At 39.5% G+C, this 19,854-nt stretch overlaps 1 protein-coding gene across 1 annotated transcript in view; it reads left to right on the top strand.

The window, feature by feature from the left end:
- SYT14 (synaptotagmin 14) overlaps window positions 1-2,286 on the top strand; it is a 131,099-nt gene extending 128,813 nt beyond the window's left edge. The window contains exon 9 of the mRNA XM_081112679.1: window positions 278-2,286. Within this exon, the coding sequence (XP_080968805.1) occupies window positions 278-591 (314 nt within the window). The 3' untranslated portion in view covers window positions 592-2,286. The remainder of the gene's footprint in view (window positions 1-277) is intronic.
- The last annotated feature ends 17,568 nt before the right edge of the window (window positions 2,287-19,854 follow it).

Genomic DNA, 19,854 nt, shown 5'->3' with positions numbered 1-19,854 from the left:
TATACCTTTAAATTCTAACTATAATGTAGAAATAGTGAGGTTAAGATATTAGTATCCCCCAAAGATTTTCTGCCTCCTTAGCATTGTCTGTACCTGTCACATAGCATAAGCATCTACATCAAAATGGAATTAGTTGAATTTCCATTAAACATGGTATACACCATATCCTTACAAAGCACAAAGAATTTTCTCAGCAAATGTTACAAGAAAGTTGTTTTTGCGTTTGTTTCAAATGATATTTGTGGTATGTTGTTCTGTGTTTTTTTTTTCCCTATAGATACGTATGTTAAATTAACTCTACTGAATTCCATGGGTCAAGAAATGTCTAAATGCAAGACATCCATCCGCAGAGGGCAGCCAAATCCAGTGTACAAGGAAACTTTTGTTTTTCAAGTGGCCCTGTTTCAGCTCTCTGACGTGACCCTTATCCTGTCTGTGTACAACAAGCGCAGCATGAAAAGAAAAGAGATGATAGGCTGGATTTCTCTAGGTCTGAACAGCTCTGGAGAGGAGGAACTCAATCACTGGACCGAAATGAAAGAGTCGAAAGGACAGCAAGTGTGCAGATGGCACGCGTTACTAGAGTCATGATGAGGAGAACAAGCATTTGCAGCCGCAGGCACCATTGCTGTCAGTGACAACGCCGCTGTTTTGACCTGGTCATCGTTAGAAGACTTATTCTTTGAAGAATCACCTTCAACATTCTACCAAAATGTTTTAAATTCTGTGGAAAGACCGTCTAATACTGACATGAATGAAGGCAGGTTGTATCTCTGGTAGAGTTTGTTTGGGACGATGAAAAACCCTATCATCATTGTTAAGCTACCGATCCTCCAGAGCTTTAAGAACATGCTTTTGGGTTGAAGTTCATTTTACTTTAGCAAAAGAGCCAGTCATTTCCTGAAAAATCAAAATCGTCGATGATTTTTTAGAATTTTTAGTTGCAACACGATTTTAGTATCACCCTACATATTATCCGTAAAGCATATTTTGACTGGTTTGTCCCTGGTGTTTGAAATGTACTTTGATAAAAGAAAGTAGTTCTCCAACTCTATTGTAAGTCATATCTGGTGTTGAAGGGTTTCAGTCACATTGGAAATTGTTTTCTTTCAGATATTTTCCCTTTATGCACTTAGCTTCATTGTACCTCGGTTCTCGGTAGCACTAAATCTGAGTGCAAGCAAGGTTTCATTCTCATAAAGGCATTTGTAATCTTATTTTAAAAACTCATTTCTTCATTTACCTCTGCTTTTTGCCCCATCCAAAGAGACCCAGTCACTGTACCGGTCCCTTGCAAGTCCTTAGACAGGTTGTACTGTAGAACTCTGTAACTTTCTGTTGAAAGCACTTCCTGTATTCTCGTATTCCAGTGTAGGAAGCTAATAATAGAACAGGACCTTACTTTAAAATTCCTTTCAACGACTGACTCTTTAAAATTGTAGTAATGTGCATATACATTTTTTTTACAAACTAAAAAAACACAGTATGAGCTGCTGAAAATGAAAAACAACTTAAGTTAAAGAACATTTTAATGATCCGCTCTGAGTGTGTAGTCGCAAGCACTGCATAAAGCAGGGAGCATTCGCATAAGAAACTGTTCTCTCTCTAAATCTTCTGCTCTCTCACTTCAATTTGTATTTCTGACATAAAGACTCTCCACTTCTCGGTTTGAACCAGAACATCGTGTTCAAAAAGGTTCTGGGATTCCTTATGACGTTTCTAGTGACTTGTGACTAGATTTTATGAAACTTACAGATACGTTCTTCAACGTGATGTCATCCTGTGCCTTTCGTGTAAGTTAACTTTGCTCAGACAGCTCGAAAGTTGTATTTGCAAAGTTAGGCCTTCGATTTTTATAAACGAAAGATTCCTCAGAACAGTGTCACAAGCTCTGTTTCCTCTGAAGTGTGTGGAAGCTGTACAATGTGCTGTTTTTCTTAACTCGCAAGGCCTTTTCGTTTGTTTTTATATTTAGGAACACTGATTAATCAGAAATACTATAAGCTGTTTTCTTTTTAATTTTGCTTCTTAACCAATATATAATTTTGAGCATACACTTTATTAAATAGGTTGTTTTGTGTATATATGAACAATATTTTTCTCTTTCTAATTTTTAGTTAAACTAGACGAAAGCAAACTATTTGCCAATTACTAAAAAGCAAGTATATCATTGCTCCTAGTCCCAAATAAGTACTATATGTATTATTTTAAGCGAGGGCTTGTTTTCATCACAGTAACAAAACCATGCGTACATATTGTTTCAACGTGGCTAAACTGAAAGGCCTTAAATAAAAATTTAAAAAAAAAAACAATAAACACCTGATATATTTTTAAAAATGGCAGCTCTATGCATTTATGCACATGAATTATAAAATACAAATGCTATATGACATGAGTTTTAAGACTGTCTATTATAGAGTTGCATTAAAGGGAAAAATTTGTTCTTTTATTATTACACCATTCAGCTTTTCCCAGGTGTTTTGGGGTTTTTGTGTGTGTGTGTAATTGAGTTAGGTTATAAACTTAGAACATGAATCAAATGGCGTGATATCTCATGTAGCAGTAATGGAAAGGGTTTTAAGCAGGGAGGGGATGTAGGTTTTACTGAGAAATTAGATTTAGGCATTTGATGCCAGAGGTATCTGCCCCGGCTCTGAGACAGCTGCCTGCATTGCTAACACCTGGGATCTTCCTAATAAAAAGAGATTCCGTCTTATGTGTAGCTGTAACAAAGCCTAATCACACACGTTATAAAACCAGCTTGGTGCTTTTTCTTCAGTGAGGAAAGACCTCACTGGCTGTTACTTGTTCAGTCTGTCCTTCAGCCTGTGCCCGGAATTGTGTGTGTGCTCTGATGTGTCCTTAGGGATTTGCCTGGTATAAGTATCACATCCAGTGTGGCCTAAAAAGTAATGAACAATCCTAAAAACTTTCAGCAAGGACCCTGTCTCCATCCCAGCTACCAAGTCCTCAAAGATTATGGATTATGTGTATGTGTATCTGTATACACACCTGCACACATACACACTATGTATGTGTGTGTATGCATACACACACACACACAGGTATGTAAAGGTGAAGGTGCCCTGGCTTCTTCAGAAAAGGAACTAGAAAAAACATTTATCAAGTTGATGGATTCTTTTTCTCCTCTATTTAGGAGAAATTATATTTGGTTCTGGGTGCTATTAGCTGCCATTCTCCTCCACACACAGCAAAATATGTATCTTTCTTCCTGAGGACTGACACAAGTTAATTACTTCCAAAAGTTTGTCTATTCTTTTAAAAAAGGATTACATGCGGCTCAAGAGACCCCCTCCCTCTACTGAATCTGCTGTACCAGGCAGTCCGACTGCTCTTTTGTGTGCTTGAATTTGCATGAAGGCTTAAAGGCAAAAATCTTATATCTCAGCAATTATAGCAAATAGGGACCCACTGGTGGGCAGCAGGTGTTGTCTCAGAAACTCGAGAAAGGCAACGCACTTTCTTATTGTTCTCTTAAAATCCCCCAAGTTTTATAATAACATGAGATAGTCCAAATATGGCAATTGACTGACACTCATATAATTTCCTGAGCCTGGAATTATAGACTTTTTGTCTCCCAAATGAGCTGCAAAACATAGTTATTTATTACTGCCCGGGAAACAAAGTGTATTTCAAATCAGTAAAGAACGTTAGTATTTTATCCCTGTACCTTTCAGAAACTTCCTTCTGGAGTCTTGTGTCTTCTGTACTATCCACATTTTGTGTGAAATCCATTTGTATGTTTTTTACTCTGCATCCAGTGAATTCTCAATAATATGATATTTTAGTGACAAAAATAATAATTTGGACCGCAGTTTTGAAAAAGAAAACCCAATGAGAAAATATCTAAACTGCCATGATTAATGTACGTATGTCAAAGTGTAGGGCCTGGTAAGGCAGTGTCATCCAGGCCAGGGCTATTATGTTAAATTATTTTCTTGCTACCATCATCATTTTCATTTCGCTTTTCAATCTAATAAAAAGCATAATCAGTGATTGCAAAGTAAGATAGCACCAGTAGGGGCAGAGGTCATGGAATTGTGGGTGTTCTTCAAGATGAAGTTGGAGACCAAATGATATCATAGTTTTTCAAGTGAACTGAGAGGCTATTTGAAGGTATAAATTTTAGGTGAATTAAGAATACTAGTCACCAACTAATTTTGTCGAAGATCTTTATGCAGATGGGGAGAAATGACACAAATCCACGCTCATAAAATTGCCACTTTCCTACATAGACTAGATAGTCAATGCGTAGAGATTTTTCTCTTTGATACGTAGTTATATTATTTCACATTAATAGTTACTATTCAGACTTTTTATTTTTTTTTTCCCATTCACTGTCCCCAGTTCATCCATAGCCAACACTGGAGGGAGCATCAGTATCACCCATCACCGACCAAACTCAATATTGAGCACAAAGTTGAACATGCTATGAAGCATTTTAAAAAAATTATCTTTAAAACATCATCTATGTCCACCAAAATGCATAATAATCATAATGGTAACAGTTATAATTTACTGAGATCTAGCACAATAAGTTATTATTTTGTTTGATTCTCACAACAGTATGAGGTAAATAATATTATTAACATTTTATAGATGAAGAAAGAAACTGCAGCCTAGAGGTTACACAGACTTTCCCAAAGTCACCCAATAAGCAGAACTGGAGTTAGAACCCCGGTATAAATTGCGCTAAACCTATACTATGCATCTCACAGCTGCATCCCCCTTTACTGGCTACAAGAAAAACAGGACAACATTATGTTCATCAATAACCCTACCCACCTCAGTTGAATGGCAGAACTAAAGAGAGGAGGAGGAGGAGGAACAACAACAGAGCTTGGGAAAGAGAAATGCAAAACAAAGAAAAGAAAATTAGATTGTTTCTCTTCTCAGGACACAAATGTGTGACATATTTGTAGTTGATTTTCAAAGACTTGGGGATTTAATTTACGTTGCCAGTTTAGCCTATGTTTATATTCTGAAACTGTATTAATCAATGTATTCTACTCATGGCATACTTTTGGAAATCCAAGACAGTTGAATTATGTCTGAGCACCTTTCTGCCCTATGAAGTGGACAGGGATAGCCTGTATTCATCGGTCAGTGTCAATGGTGAGAGGAGAGACCCTTGTGCTCTCATTGCAACTTACAGGACTTGCGTTCTCCTCTACCCTTCATTATGGTTTAACCGGATCACAACTAACTTTATTGCACACGTTTCTCTTTTCCCCTTGATAGTAGTTAGTGCCTTGTTATCTTTATGTAGCCCTTACTCAGATAGGCACATGGTAAATATTGAGTTGAACTAAATTCCCTATAGAACAGTGGTTCTCAACCTTGGCTGCACATTAGAATCACCTGGGAATCTTTTTAAAATCCTGATTTCTGGGCCCCATCCTCCGGAAATTCTGTTTCTTTGTTACTAATGTGGTGGCCCCACCTCATAGCAAAGAGACAGAATTTCCGGAGGATGCGGCCCAGGAATCAGGATTTTTAAAAGGTTCCCAGGTGATTCTAATGTGCAGCCAAGGTTGAGAACCACTGTTCTAGAAGAAATCAGGCTATGGCCACGCAGCGCAAAGGGGAAAAAAGGGCTCACTCTTTTTTTTTAAATTCTGATTACTGTTTGATATTTGAGTTTGTCCTTTGAATATTCAGGACTACTCTAACAAGGGAAAAAATACCTTTCTGTTTATTCCTTTCACATGTGATCGCTCACCTGGCACTGTTTAAAATGAATACTCGGTGGATGAAATATAATACTCCATTATACACTGAAAGAAATAATTTTCGGAAATTTGTTTATATATGCAGATATTGCCAGAATGCCTATTTCCATAAACCTAAGCAGTTAATATTAAATATGACTATTCTGTGTAAGGAGAAAATGGGGATTTTCCCTTATCCCTGAAGTTTGTTTCTCTTGCCTCTCACATCTGGCTGTGAACCGCTTTCCAACCCTTCCTTTGTCAGTTTCTGAGTGTGCTCATCTCCATGTGGGATTTTCAGCAATGACCAAACTTTTTATACCCACAGGGGAGGTTCTCACCAGTGATTCCTGTTCAAAACCCCCATTAATGCTGATGAAATACATGAGCACCAGCTGGAGGAAAGATCCCTCAAGTGTAAAGAGCCAGGACCTTAGAGCCCTGATATAGGTTGGCAGCTATAGCACCTGAATGGGGCTTCAGGCCTAGTGCAGTAGAAGCGAGCCCCTGGAAATGAGAGTTTAAGTCCTTATGCCCGAAATTTTCTCCTTTTTGTCTTCTCGCCTTGCACATTTCAAAAAATTTTATGAGAAAGCCTTAAAAATCGGTTTTAAATTTTTCAAATGTTCTTAACCAGGCAATTTCATCAAAAGGAAACCAAAGTCAATCATAGGAAGCCTTTTGGGGGGAGGGGGAGAGGGCAGGGGGATGGTGGTGGTTTTCATTTGGGGTAGTCTTTTGGATAAATATTAGGAATATTTACAACATTCTATAATCAAGTCCCATTTGTTCTGTGAGGAGAGACCAGGGTAGCTTTTGCATATAAATTGGCTCTATTAGTATTTAAGTATGTTTGAACAATTATTTGAAGTACAGCTAGAAAATAAAGGTGATGCTTCAAACAGTATTTTGAAATTATAAATATTACTTTACGAAAACTTATAGCTTGCATTACAAAATTTATGATTTTTCTGCATAACTTTATTGAGATGACTTTTGCTTTTATAGTGAAAATAATAGAGTGACGAAAATTTTGAGGAATCTTTAAAGCTGTCATAGAGTGGCAAACAACCTTTGGATTTTTACTAAAATTTTGAAATGAGAAAGTATATCCATATTCTCAGTTCAATTAGTCTTTGCTGAAGAACAGCTATTATGAGTTTTAAGGGTCTTGATAAATGTTGAGTTCTGTTCTTTTTCTAAAACTCATGAGGTCCATGATTGTTCAGTGCATTGTGTTTTATTTCTCAAAATAATGTAACATGGAAAACTCAGTTAGTGGAATCTTTTAGTCATTATCCCTACTTTCCTCCCTCCTCTCTCTTCCTCCCTCCATTCCACCCCTTCCTTCTACTTCCTTCCTTCCTGTTTCATTTTTTTGAGGCAAGAAACTTCTTTAATAGAGTTTCTACAGAGCTTTCTTACTTATTTTTCTAATAATGGTTATAATAGTGTGATGAAGTTTAAATGCTCCGTGAGCAAAACTATTAACCTGAAGAAATGCATTATTGTTGAACCATTCCCCTCGGTCTTAAACTGTCTCCAGCATAGTTTCTAGTAACTCTACAACATTAATGGATCTTATGAATATATACAAGTATCTGTATGGTTATCAATAGTGTTGTATTATTGTCACATTAATAGGCATTTTTTTTGTCAAAATATAAACAGATGCGTGTGTGAAATAACTCATTTTATAGAATGATCATGTTTCTCATCATTTTCATGTAATTGAAAATGTGCTACATGTTGCATTTTCTTCTCATACCTACTTTTCTACTATCTATATACACCGATTGTCTCGGTGCCCTTTTCCTTTTGTATAATTGTATTACAAAATGAAATTACTGACCTCTGTGTAAACAATGTACAAACTGTTAAAATTATTAATCTAAAGAGATTTTAATGGCAGTTTAATTTTCCAGAAAATAAATTTTTGCGTGGGTGAAAGGTTACTTTTCTTCACCTTTCTGTGAGACATCTCTTCACATGTTAGTACTCACTAGGAATGGGTAAGCATCTGACTTCTGATAATGATACATAAAAATCAGCCCGAATTTTTATCATTGATAAATAAGTGTTGCTCTCCGGTGGCTCAGTTGGTTGGAGTGTCTGCCCATACACCAAAAGGTTGTGGGTTCAATCCCTAGTCTGGGTGCATATAAGAGGCAACTGATAAATTAACCAGAAGCTAATTTTATTCAACTTTGTTTAGCGTAGAACACCAGTGCCCAATGGGTCTGGTTTAATCTTCTTTCTTTTTATAAGAATTGTCTGAACTGAACACAATGAAGACATGGAACACGTATTAAAATAAATGTGTTCACCATTTAATCAACTAAGTTTAAGGAATTCGTATTCCTTCCCAATACTTGCTGCTGAATTCTCCCTTTCAAACATTTTTGGGTTTCCATTAGTAAGGTGTTTAAGAAGCAGCAAAAATAATAGACTTGCTTATGAGTTTACTCCAAAAAAGAGTCACATTTATCTGCATCATGGCTTATTGTCTTTCACAAAATTACAATAGATAAAAAGTGAAATTTCAAGGTACCAAACTTAATGGACCTGGGTCGTTGAGAACATTTTATGGACTTGACCCCAAAGGCAAGGGAGGTAAAGGCAAAAATAAATGAATGGGACTGTGTCAAACTGAAGAGCTTCTGCACAGCAAAAAACAAACAAAAAAATGGGCAACAAAACAAACGGGCAGCCAACCAGATGGGAGATGATATCTGCAAACAGTAGCTCTGACTAAGGTTTAATTTCTAAAATATATAAAGAACTCGTAAAACTCAACACCAAACAAACAATCCAATCAAAAAGTGGGCAGAGGACTTGAAAATACACCTCTCCCAAGAAGACATAACGAACAACCAATAGAGAAATGAAAAGATGTTCAAAACTACTGGCAATTAGGGAAATGAAAATCAAAACTACATGAGATACCACCTCACACCTGTTAGAGTGGCCATTATCAACAACAAAAGCAATAACAAGTGTTGGAGAGGTCCTCACTGCTGGTGGGACTGTAGACTAAATACAACCACTGTGGAAAGCAGTCGCAATTCCTTAAATTAAGAATAGAGCTACCCTTGTGCACTGCTGGTGGAATGCAGACTGGTGCAGACACTGTGGAGAACAGTATGGAGTTTCCTTAAAAAATTAAAACTGAAACTCCCATTTGACCCAGTAATCCCACTTCTAGGAATATATCCCAAGAAACCAGAAACACCAATCAGTAAGGATATAGGCACCCCTATGTTCATAACAGCACAATTTACAATAGCCAAAATTTGGAAACAGCCTAAGTGCTCATCAGCAGATGAGTGGATTAGAAAACTGTGGTACATCTACACTATGGAATACTACACTGCTGCAAAAAAAGAAGGAACTCCTACCATTTGCAACAGCAAGAGATGGACCTGGAGAGTATTATGCTAAGTGAAATAAGCCAGTCAGAGAAAGATAAATATCACATGATCTCACTCATTTGTGGACTATAATGAACAACATAAACTGATGAACAAAAATAGATTCAGAGATAGAAGCATCAAACAGACTGCCAAAACTCAGAGGGAAGGTGGAGGGGGGGGGGGGGGGTAAGGGGGAGAGATCAACCAAAGGGCTTGTACGCATGCATATAAGCATAACCAATGACACAGACACTAGGGGGGTGAGGGCATGTGCTGGGGGCTGGCAATGGGGTAAAAGGAGACACATGTAATACGATAATAATAATAAAAGAATAGAGCTACCATATGACCCAGCAACCCCACTCCTGAGGATATACCAAAAACTCAAAACCATATATTCTCAAAGATATATGCACCCCTATGTTCATTGCAGAATGATTCACAGTGACCAAGATATGGAAACTAAAGTGTCCTGTGATAGAGGACTGGATAAAGAAGATGTGGTACATCTACGCCAGGGGTCCTCCAACTACGACCCGCGGGCCACATGCAAATACAAATATTGTATTTGTTCCCGTTTTGTTTTTTTACTTCAAAATAAGATATGTGCAGTGTGCACAGGAATTTGTTCATAGTTTTTTTTAAACTATAGTCCGGCCCTCCAACGGTCTGAGGGACAGTGAACTGGCCCCCTGTTTAAAAAGTTTGAGGACCCATGAATTCTACGCAATGGACTACTCAGCCATAAGAAAGGATGAAATAGCGCCATTTGCAACAACATGGATGGACCTTGAGAACATTAAGTGAAATAAGTCAGTCAGCAAAAGCTAAGAACCATATGATTTCACTCATCTGTGGGATATAAAACTGAGACTTATGAACACAAACAGCTGTGTGATGGTTGCCAGAAGAAAGGGGGTGGGAAGAGAAGGGGGTCCTAATATGAGGTGACAGGAGATTTGACTTTAGGTGGCGGGCACACAGTGCAATATACAGATCTGGTAACATAGAAATCTACACATGAAACTTATATGTTCATGTAGACCAGTATCACCCAAATCAATTTAATAAAAATTTAAAAATAAATAAAACCCCCCAAAAATAAAGTGAAATTTCAGCAGAAAGCAGGCACATCTGCATTCTGACTAGTATATCATTAAATCATTTTTATTGTTTACAGAGGGACTTACCTAGTTATTCATCATATTCATCTTATATACTTATAAGAGATATAAAACACATAAAATTATCTTTTAATTATAAATTGATTGTAAATCCTTTGATCTCCAGTAGTATTTAAACAAATATATTTAAGTCAACTTTTTCTTTCTGTAGGTTATCAAACTATCCCATGATGTTTCCCATTTGAAAATAAAGCCATTCCCAATTTTAAAATAAAAAGTCTGAGTAAAATACCAAAATATTTTGTTTGTTTAGTACTTTATAATGAATTATAATAGTCTAATAATACAGTAAATACCTCTTCACAATTAAATGCCAAATAAATAGAGACAAATTATATTAAGGATCTCATAAACTTACATTAATTAGTAAGAAGAAGAAAAATGAAAGCTTATTTTCAGTTGGCATAAGGAAAATATATCCAAAGGGAAACCTTCCAAACAGTACTTTCAATAGGTGGTAGAAACTTCCCACTCTTTACCAAATCTATGCTTTCCTCTTTTTCCCAGTCATATTCCTTATTCCTTAGCCTCTCCCTTGAAATTAGGTATGGCCATGTGACCAAGTTCTAGCCAATGGAATATGAGCAGATGTGACATATACCAATTTCAAGGAGGCCTTTTAAGAAACAAATATGCCTTCATGCCTTCTTTCACTTTCCACCGGGAGGATATGGAGAAAAACAGAGGCAGAGCCACAGGTTGGAAAGATCCTGTGTCACTGAGTCACCTCACAGGAAAGAGACAACCAGGTATCATCTACCTTAGAAAGTTAACATAAACGAGAAGGAAACTTTATATTTTTTTAATTAAAAATTTTTAAATCTATTTTTATTGATGTAAGAGAGGAAAGGAAAGAGAGAAACATTTCCTACTGGCGATGGAGCCCACAACCCAGGCATGTGCCCTGACCAGGAATCTAACCTTGTCCTTGTAGTTCATGGGTCAACATTCACCCACTGAGCCACGCCAGCCGGGCAAAAACCTTATATGTGAGCCATTACACATTTTAGACTCCATTTGTTCCTGCAAGCAATTAAAACTAAGACCAATATTGGGACCTTCCACCGGGGTGCTGTGAGAATGAAAACCTGCAGTATGTTCACTGGTGTAGAAGCTGCGGTGAGGAAGTAGATACAGCAGGCTGGAAAACTAACCCATGTGATGCCAAACATTTGATAAAATGATTGCCTGTTACACTTGAAAGGCAGCCGTTGTGACTACTGAACCTGTAGTTTAGGGAAAACGGATGGAAGGAGCCAGGCAACAGTATATTTATATTTGATCATATATATACGTGTGTGTGTGTATATATATACACACACACACGTATATATACATACATATATATATATATATATGTAATTTGCTAAAAGATATTACAAAAAAGCAGTAAAGTCAGTCAAGAAGTAAGTGGTTTTCAAGCAGATATTGAAGGGAATGGAGAGAGCCAGAGATTAAGTGCCTTAGGGCTTTGAAAAGTTGACTGCTTCTGAAATTGTACACCTGAAACCTATATAATTTTATTAACTAATGTCACCCCAATACGTTCAATTAAAAAAAGTTTTTAAAAATTAAGAAAAAAAAAAAGGAAAAGTTTACTGCGTCTGAACCACAAATAGTATATTTAAGACTAAAACGAAAGGCCTGTTGACTGCCCAAGGACACAAGGGGACACAGCCATGTGCCAAAGATCAGAACTTTTAATGCTGCCTCTTATTTCAGCGGAACTCAAGGGAAACTCGATTCCGATGAAGCGAGCTCTGAATGATGTCTAGCCGCCAAGAAGGAAAGGATTCTCCACACGGAGTTCAAATGAAAATGTGGCATTTAGTGGAAAAGGACAACCTGCCCAGAGTTAGAGTGGGGCACAGCTGAGAATGGGAAAGGGAGCTCTTCTCAGAGAAGATCCAGAATAAATGAAAAACTCCTCTTCCAAGAGAGAAGCTGGGGTTCTCACTGCTACAAAGCAATGACTGCTGTATGTTTCTCCTTCTTTCCCTTTTCACGTGAATGCTCTTCCTCTTGCTCTGCATTGTATATTTGGTGGAATTGGGGGGGGGGGGGGTTGTCTCTAAATTCCCAGGTCACTGGACTTCATGGAGAGTGCATCACCAGAGATGTGGGACTTTGAAAAGACTACAGTAATTGGGTGGGACTTGAGGTTGTCTCTCTTAGGGAGGATGTAAGTTATTTAACAAAAACCTGTTCTCTTCCTGGACACATGCTAGACTACATTTCCCAGCCTCTCTTGCAAAACACTGTGGCAATAGGACCAAGTTCTAGCCAACTGGAATGTGAGTGGAAGGGATGTATGTTATTTCTGAGACCATCTTTTGATTTTGTTGATTTTCTTTATTGATTTCCTATTTTTAATTTATTGATTTCAGTTTAATTTCTATTATTTCTTTTATTCTGATTGCTTAGGCTTAAATTGGTCTTCTTTCTCTAGTTTCCAAAAGTGGAAACCTAGATGACTGATTTTGGATCTTTTTTTTTCTTTTTAATTTTTTTTTGTTGTTAATCCTCACCGGAGGATATTTTCCATTGATTTTTAGGGAGAGTGGAAGAGAGAGGGGAAGACAGAGAGAAACATCAATGTGAGAGAAACACATTGATTGGTTGCCTCCTGCACAAGCCCTGACAAGGGCCCGGGCCAGAATCGAACCCAGGACCCTTTGGTCTGCAAACTGATGCTCTATCTCAGGGGTCCTCAAACTTTTTAAACAGGGGGCCAGTTCACTGTCCCTCAGACCGTTGGAGGGCCGGACTATAGTTTAAAAATAACTATGAACAAATTCCTATGCACACAGCGGCGGCAAAAACACCTGGGGGGCGGGATAAATGTTTTTGGCGGGCCGCATGTGGCCCTGGGCCGTAGTTTGAGGACCCCTGCTCTATCTACTGAGCCAAACAGACTAGGGCTAGATCTTTTTTTTTTTTTTTAATATATGCCTTTAAAGCTGTAAATTTCCCTCCAAGCACTGCTTTCTCTGTATCCCGCAGATTTGATAAGTTATATTTTTCATTTTCATTTAGTTCAAATATTTTGAAATTTCTCTGGAGACGTTTTCTTTGGCCTGTTGTTATTTAGAAGCATGCATTTAATTTCCAAATCAGAAAAGTAGTTGATTTTCAGTTTGTTTCACTGGACCCTGTTTTAAGGATATCAGAGACTATTTCCAAGCTCTTTCCAGCATGTTGGAACTGAAACCAGAAGTTCTTCAAAAGTTTTTTTTTAATATGTTTTTATTGATTTCAGAGAGGAAGGGAAAGGGAGAGAGAGAGAGAGAAACATCAATAATGAAAGAATCATTGATCGGCTGCCTCCTGCGCACCCCACACTGGGGATCGAGCCTGCAACCCAGCATGTGCCCTAACTGGGAATCAAACCGTGACCTCCAGGTTCATAGGTCAACCACTGAGCCACACCGATCAGAAGCCGAAAGTTTTTTAATCACTTGAGCTTATTTCATCTGGAGATATGACTTACTCAGCACAGAGTTGAGTTTGAAGTGACTTACTGGGGTTTACTTAGCTAGTACTTAGTAAGTGTTCATGTAATTTTATTTCTTTATTTTCATCTTCTCCTTAATGAAAGGAAACTCATTAGTAACTTCATATGCTTGAGGGACTATTATTAAATCATCCATATTTATTCTGAATAATACTAATAACTTTAATAAACCCTATTTTCCAGCCTTTCCAGCCAGATCCTTTTGAACTATCTTAACATCCCTTCATCTGTAAAATCTGAGCCTGTACCCAATTATCTGTTGAGGGGCTGAACATAAGGGTTTACTTTATGTCTCAACATTTTATACCACTTATCTTACTTTTCCTTTATTTTTGAAGCACAAAATGACTGTGAGGATTCAATATTAATTACTTACAGGCTTTTACACAAAACGTTTATTTAAACAAAACAAAAAATTTGAGAATTATTTTTTACCACTAGCTAGTATTTTGCTACTTAACCTATATAATACAGCTGTTCACCCAAATTAGTTTCACATTTTGTTAACTAGAAGTTGCCATATATTGCATACCATACATGCATTTAGCTACCCAGAGAATTTCAAAGCAACAAAAAATGTTAAACTTCAGTGGAGATATTTTTAAATGAATCAGAAACAGTACTCTGGAATACTTAGTATGAATACCAGATTTACAAGTGAAAGGATTCCAGACTAGATGTGAGTATGCAAGTGTGTGTGTGTGTGTGTGTGTGTGTGTGTGTAAAATCTTTATACTTTTTTAAAAAATATATTTTGCCCTAGCCGGCTTGGCTCAGTGGATAGAGCGTCAGCCTGCGGACTGAAGGGTCCCAGGTTCGATTCTGGCCAAGGTCACATGCCTGTGTTGCGGACTCATTCCCCAGTAGGGGGTGTGCAGGAGGCAGCCAATCAATGATTCTCTCTCATCATTGATGTTTCCATCTCTCTCTCCTTCTCCCTTCCTCTCTGAAATCAATAAAGAAATATATTTTTAAAAAATAAATAAATAAAATAAAAAATATATATTATTGATCTTTTACAGAGAGGAAGGGAGAGGAATAGAGAGCTAGAAACATTGATGAGAGAGAAACATCAATCAGCCGCCTCCTGCACACTCCCCACCGGGGATGTGCCTGCAACCAAGGTACATGCCCTTGACTGGAATCGAACCCGGGACCCTTCAGTCCGCAGGCCAACGGCCTATCCACTGAGCCAAACTGGTTAGGGCAATCTTTATACTTTTTAGAGCATGTTATAATCTGGATCTATACTATAGATTTTGTGATATCAGTTTTTCTCATTTGCCCCTGTTATAAAAGTAGAATATCAAAGAAAACTTTTCTACTTGGGCTTTATCTGCCAAGTAATTATTAAACACCCACTATGTGTTAGGGACTTTATTTATCTAAGGGCTTAAATACAAACAAGATATGGTTCTTTCCCAAACGAAGCATGTGGCCTGGTGTAGGGAGACAGACCTGAACATAAAACAAGACAAAAAATTGTTAAAAGTGCAATAAGGGAAACCTGTCAATGGTACCAAGGGCTCACACATGCCATAGTGGTTGGTTCTTCTTTGGGATGGGGGCACATCAGAAAGAACTTCACAAGGATCTGATACATGAGTGCAGTCTATACATTTTCTAGGGAGTTGGGAAGGGAGGTGGCAGATTGAACACAGGGATGAAGACATAGGGAGCATGCTTCTTTATCAGTACCATAAGTCATCTATCATAGCTGGAGTGGGACCTGTGAGAACCACAGGATGAAAGAGAATGCTAGAGAGAGAGGCAAGGAACGGCTGGTGGAGAGCTTTGTTAGCCTGGCTAAGCGTTTCACTTGTAACAGTTGGCAGTGAAGAATCCCTGGGGAGTTTCAAACCAGAGAGTAACATGATGAGATTTTCATTTTATTAAGACCATTCTTGCAACAAGTTGGAGGATGGTTTGAGCAAAGGGAAAAACTGGAAGCAGAACCTCCTATACACAGGCCATTCCAGAAGTCTGGGGGAGAAACATTGGGGGCTTGAACTAAGGTGATAGCAGAGGGAATACAGAAAAAGAGAACGTGAAGTGCTCAAGAAGACAGGCCTTGGGGACTAAGTGGATGTGCAGGATTTGAGAGAGAGAACTATGGGAAGATATTCGGTTTCGGGTTTGGGCAGTTGGACAGAGGATGTTGCTGTCTGCTGAGGAACAGAGAACAGGGTGAGCCTCTGAAGGAAGAGATGCGGAGCAAGTCTATTTCCAGTGCCTGTGGGCATGGCCCAGAGATTTCCAACAGGTGTTGCATATGAAGGTCTGACGCTCAGAAGAAAACTCTGAGCTAAAGACATGGATTTGTGGTTCATCAAATTTCAAATAATTTGGAGTCCGGATAAATGGGGTTTGTTATATACCCATAGTATATAGTATAACCTTCGTTATATAGGTGAACACTCATTTAGGCAAATGAAACCCAATGGGAAAGTTGTGTAGTCAATATCCAACATTCCTACCACTCATTAAAAAGGTCTTATTATAAAATAATTAGAAGATAGGGGCTCTGAATGTAGCAGTATTAATAGCAAGTGAAGAAGATATTTTCCATGAAAATCTCTGGGTGAAACAAAATATATGAGTCACAGGGCTATATTTCAAGGAGTCTAATGGGGTTCATGGTTTGAAAATGAAAGACTAACTAAAGTAATGCCAAATGCACTAGAAACTATAGAAATGTGCCTAGGGTTTGCAGCATAGAAGAGAAAGAAATATCATTTGGGTTACTCAATGCATTTTTTTTTTTTTTAGAGAGAGAGTGAAAGAGAGAGGGAAAGACAGAAACACATCAATTGGTTGTCTCCTGCAGGTGCTCCAACCAGGACCCAGGCTGGGGAGGAGCCTACAACCAAGGTACCCTTGACTGGACTAGAACCCTTTGGTCCACAGGCCGATGCTCTATCCACTGAGCCAAACCAGCTAGGGCTACTCAAGGCTTTTTAGTATTCATTGCTTGACAGCCCTCAGTGGCTGGTCGTCATTACGTACTCATTGACACTGCAAACATAATCACTTTGCTCCCAATTGAGTTATTTCTGATTTTCTTCTCATTTTGATTTTGTTCTAAATGGGTTTCTCTTTGGCAGCAACAGTGAACTATCTTGAAGGGTATTTGGAAGGTTAGGCGGTGGAGGGAGGCCTAGTTAAAAATCTCAGGTTTTTCAGTTTTACTCAAGCTTTCATGCACTTAAGATTCACCTGAGGATGGATGCATGTTTAAAACACAGATTTTCAGGCCCCATCCTCACAGAGGCACCTCGAGATACCCCAAAAATCAATTAGATTTCCTCTTGAGCCAACTGAACTACTCTTTTATATATTTTGTTATTGTTTTTATAGAGAGGAAGGGAGAGCTAGAGTTAGAAACATCGATCAGCTGCCTCCTGCATGCCCCCTACTGGTACATGTCCTTGACCAGAATCAAACCCGGGACCCATCAGTCTGGGGACCGACGCTGTAGCCACTGAGCCAAACCAGCTAGGGATGAATTCCTCTCGACTGGATCTAGGCATCAGCTCTTCTCAACTTCGCGGAATTACTCTGTCTAGCTCAGCCGTGGGCAAACTACGGCCCGCGGGCCGGATCCGGCCTGTTTGAAATGAATAAAACTAAAAAAAAAAAAGACCGTACCCTTTTATGTAATGGTTTACTTTGAATTTATATTAGTTCACACAAACACTCCATCCATGCTTTTGTTCCGGCCCTCCGGTCCAGTTTAAGAACCCATTGTGGCCCTCGAGTCAAAAAGTTTGCCCACCTCTGGTCTAGCTCCTTCCTCTGCAAACTATTTAAATATCTCTTCTGAAATTGCCTGAACCTGCGGCTGAATCCTGATGTAATGTAGAAACTTCAGGTGCAGAATCTACTCTCCAGTATCACCAGGCTTTAAATGAATGTGTGATCTCTAGAAGTTTAAAAAATATTACCTGGCTTTAATGTTTAATATACACCTGAAATATATTTATTGTAGATTGAATATTGTTTTAAAATTGCCTCAGTAATTTTATTTGGGCAGGAACTTCTCTTTACCCCTCACTGCTAGAATCTTTTTTGGGGTCGAGCCTAGTTCATAGGTACTAAAGTGTGGATTCAGTCAGCTTAAATTGCATTGATTGGTGATGCATAAACTGATTTATATAAACACTGAGGAGCAAGAATATAATTGTCACCCACTGAAGTTTCAGAATAAAATAACATTTTCAATGAACTGGGGTAGACCCAAACCAAGTCTGTATCACAGGACTGGAAATGGGACCCCTAAGAATGAAGGGTGATCTTTTAATGATCTATTGCTAAATAATAAACAATCTCAAAACTTAATGCCTGATAACAAACAAACAAAGAAATCATTTCTTTTGCTCACAAATCTATGAGTCAGGAATTGGGACAAGCCACACCGAGAGTGGGTTAACTATGCTCCAGGATGTCTGAGGTCTCAGCTGGGATCATGCTGATGTTTTGGAGCTGAAACACCTGGTTCCCCAGGTTCCCCCTCCCCCCTTGTTTCTCTCTATGAGCACAGCCTTTCCAAATGGCGAGCCTGAGCATCCTCAAAGCATGGCAGCCTCGGTGATGTCAGACTTCTTACATGGCAGTCAGGGTTCTGAGAGGCCTGGCTGCAAGCTGCACGGTTTCTTCTGACCCAGCCTCAGAAGTCACAGAATGTCACGTCTGCCACATTCTATTAAGTAATCACTAAGACCAACCGAGATTCAAGGAGAAGGAAACAGACTCTGCCTACCAGTGGGAAAGAGGAGCAAGGAATTTACAACCATCTCTGTAGTGTGTCCTCTGGCCACAACTCTTACGCTTATTCCACTTGCAAAATACACTTATCTCCTCTGAAGGCTCCAAAAAGTCTCCACCCATTCCAGCACTGACCCAAAGTCCAGCATCTCACCATGTAAACATCAGGATGCAGCTCCTTAAATACAGTTCCTCTGGATCTGAAGGCCCCCCTCCCCCAACACACACACAAGGATACAAGTTCTCTGCCTCCTCCACACACCCAGTAGCCAATGGTGGCACAAGAGTAGGTAACTGCTGTAAACACTGCCATTAAAAAAGGGAGTGGGGGGAGATGGAGTGCCCTCAGCAGTCTAAGAGCTGTCTCTTGCTTCAACAGTGTTTGGACAGAACAGACCTAGGGACGCCCCTTCTCCCAGCCTCTGACCACTCCCCAGCGTCTTATCCAGTCACCACCTTCAGAACCACCTCCGAGACCAGCCAACACACCGGTTTTTTTCTACCTTAACTCTTTATTGCTGAACAACCATGAGCTCCCAAATTTGTCAGAATTATCCCACCGAGGTGGAGGCTGTGGTCAACTGCCCTGCCCCCCTGGTCCCCCTGGCTCTGCGGGCCGCCCACACCTACCTCTCTCTGGGCGAGATGGCGGAGAAGAAGCACCAGGGCTCCGAATGTCTCTTAAAGTTGCAAACCCAGCACCGTGGCCACACTCTCTCCCCAGGACGTGCTGAGGCCTCCCCAAGGTGAGTGGGCAGGACTCAGGGAACCAGGGAAGCCGCCTGGCCTTGGGGAGGAACCTGAACCAGACCTCTGTGCACCTGCGTGCCCTGGCTTCTGCCCGCGCAGATCCTCAGCTTTTGACTTCCTGCAGAGCCACTTCCGGGTGAGGAGGTGAAGCTCATCAAGAAGATGGGCCACACCTGGCTCACCTCTGCAGGCTGCTGGCCCCCTGGCTGGGCTGGGCGAGTGTCTCTTGGAAAGTCTCACTGTCAAGCACAACTAGGAGCCTGTGGAGCCCAGAGGCCTGTGAGGGGCCCCTCTGCCTCCCCTGGTGGTCTGCCTTTTGCCTGAGCCTCCCCCCGAAACTACTGGCCATTCTTGTAACTACCCTGAAGCCCTCTCCCATGCACTAGAGTTGGAAACAAGCTTTTTGCAGCAAAAAAAAAAAAAGTGGAGGGAGGATGGAACAAAAGGTTCATAGTAGTCACTGGTCCACAACATTCATGATATCCATCTAGACCAGT

Source organism: Myotis nattereri (genome assembly GCF_964212035.1).
Source record: "Myotis nattereri genome assembly, chromosome: 18".
Lineage (NCBI taxonomy): Eukaryota > Metazoa > Chordata > Mammalia > Chiroptera > Vespertilionidae > Myotis > Myotis nattereri.
The sequence above is the reverse complement of the archived record's forward strand: the minus strand, read 5'-3'. Positions and strand labels throughout refer to the sequence as shown.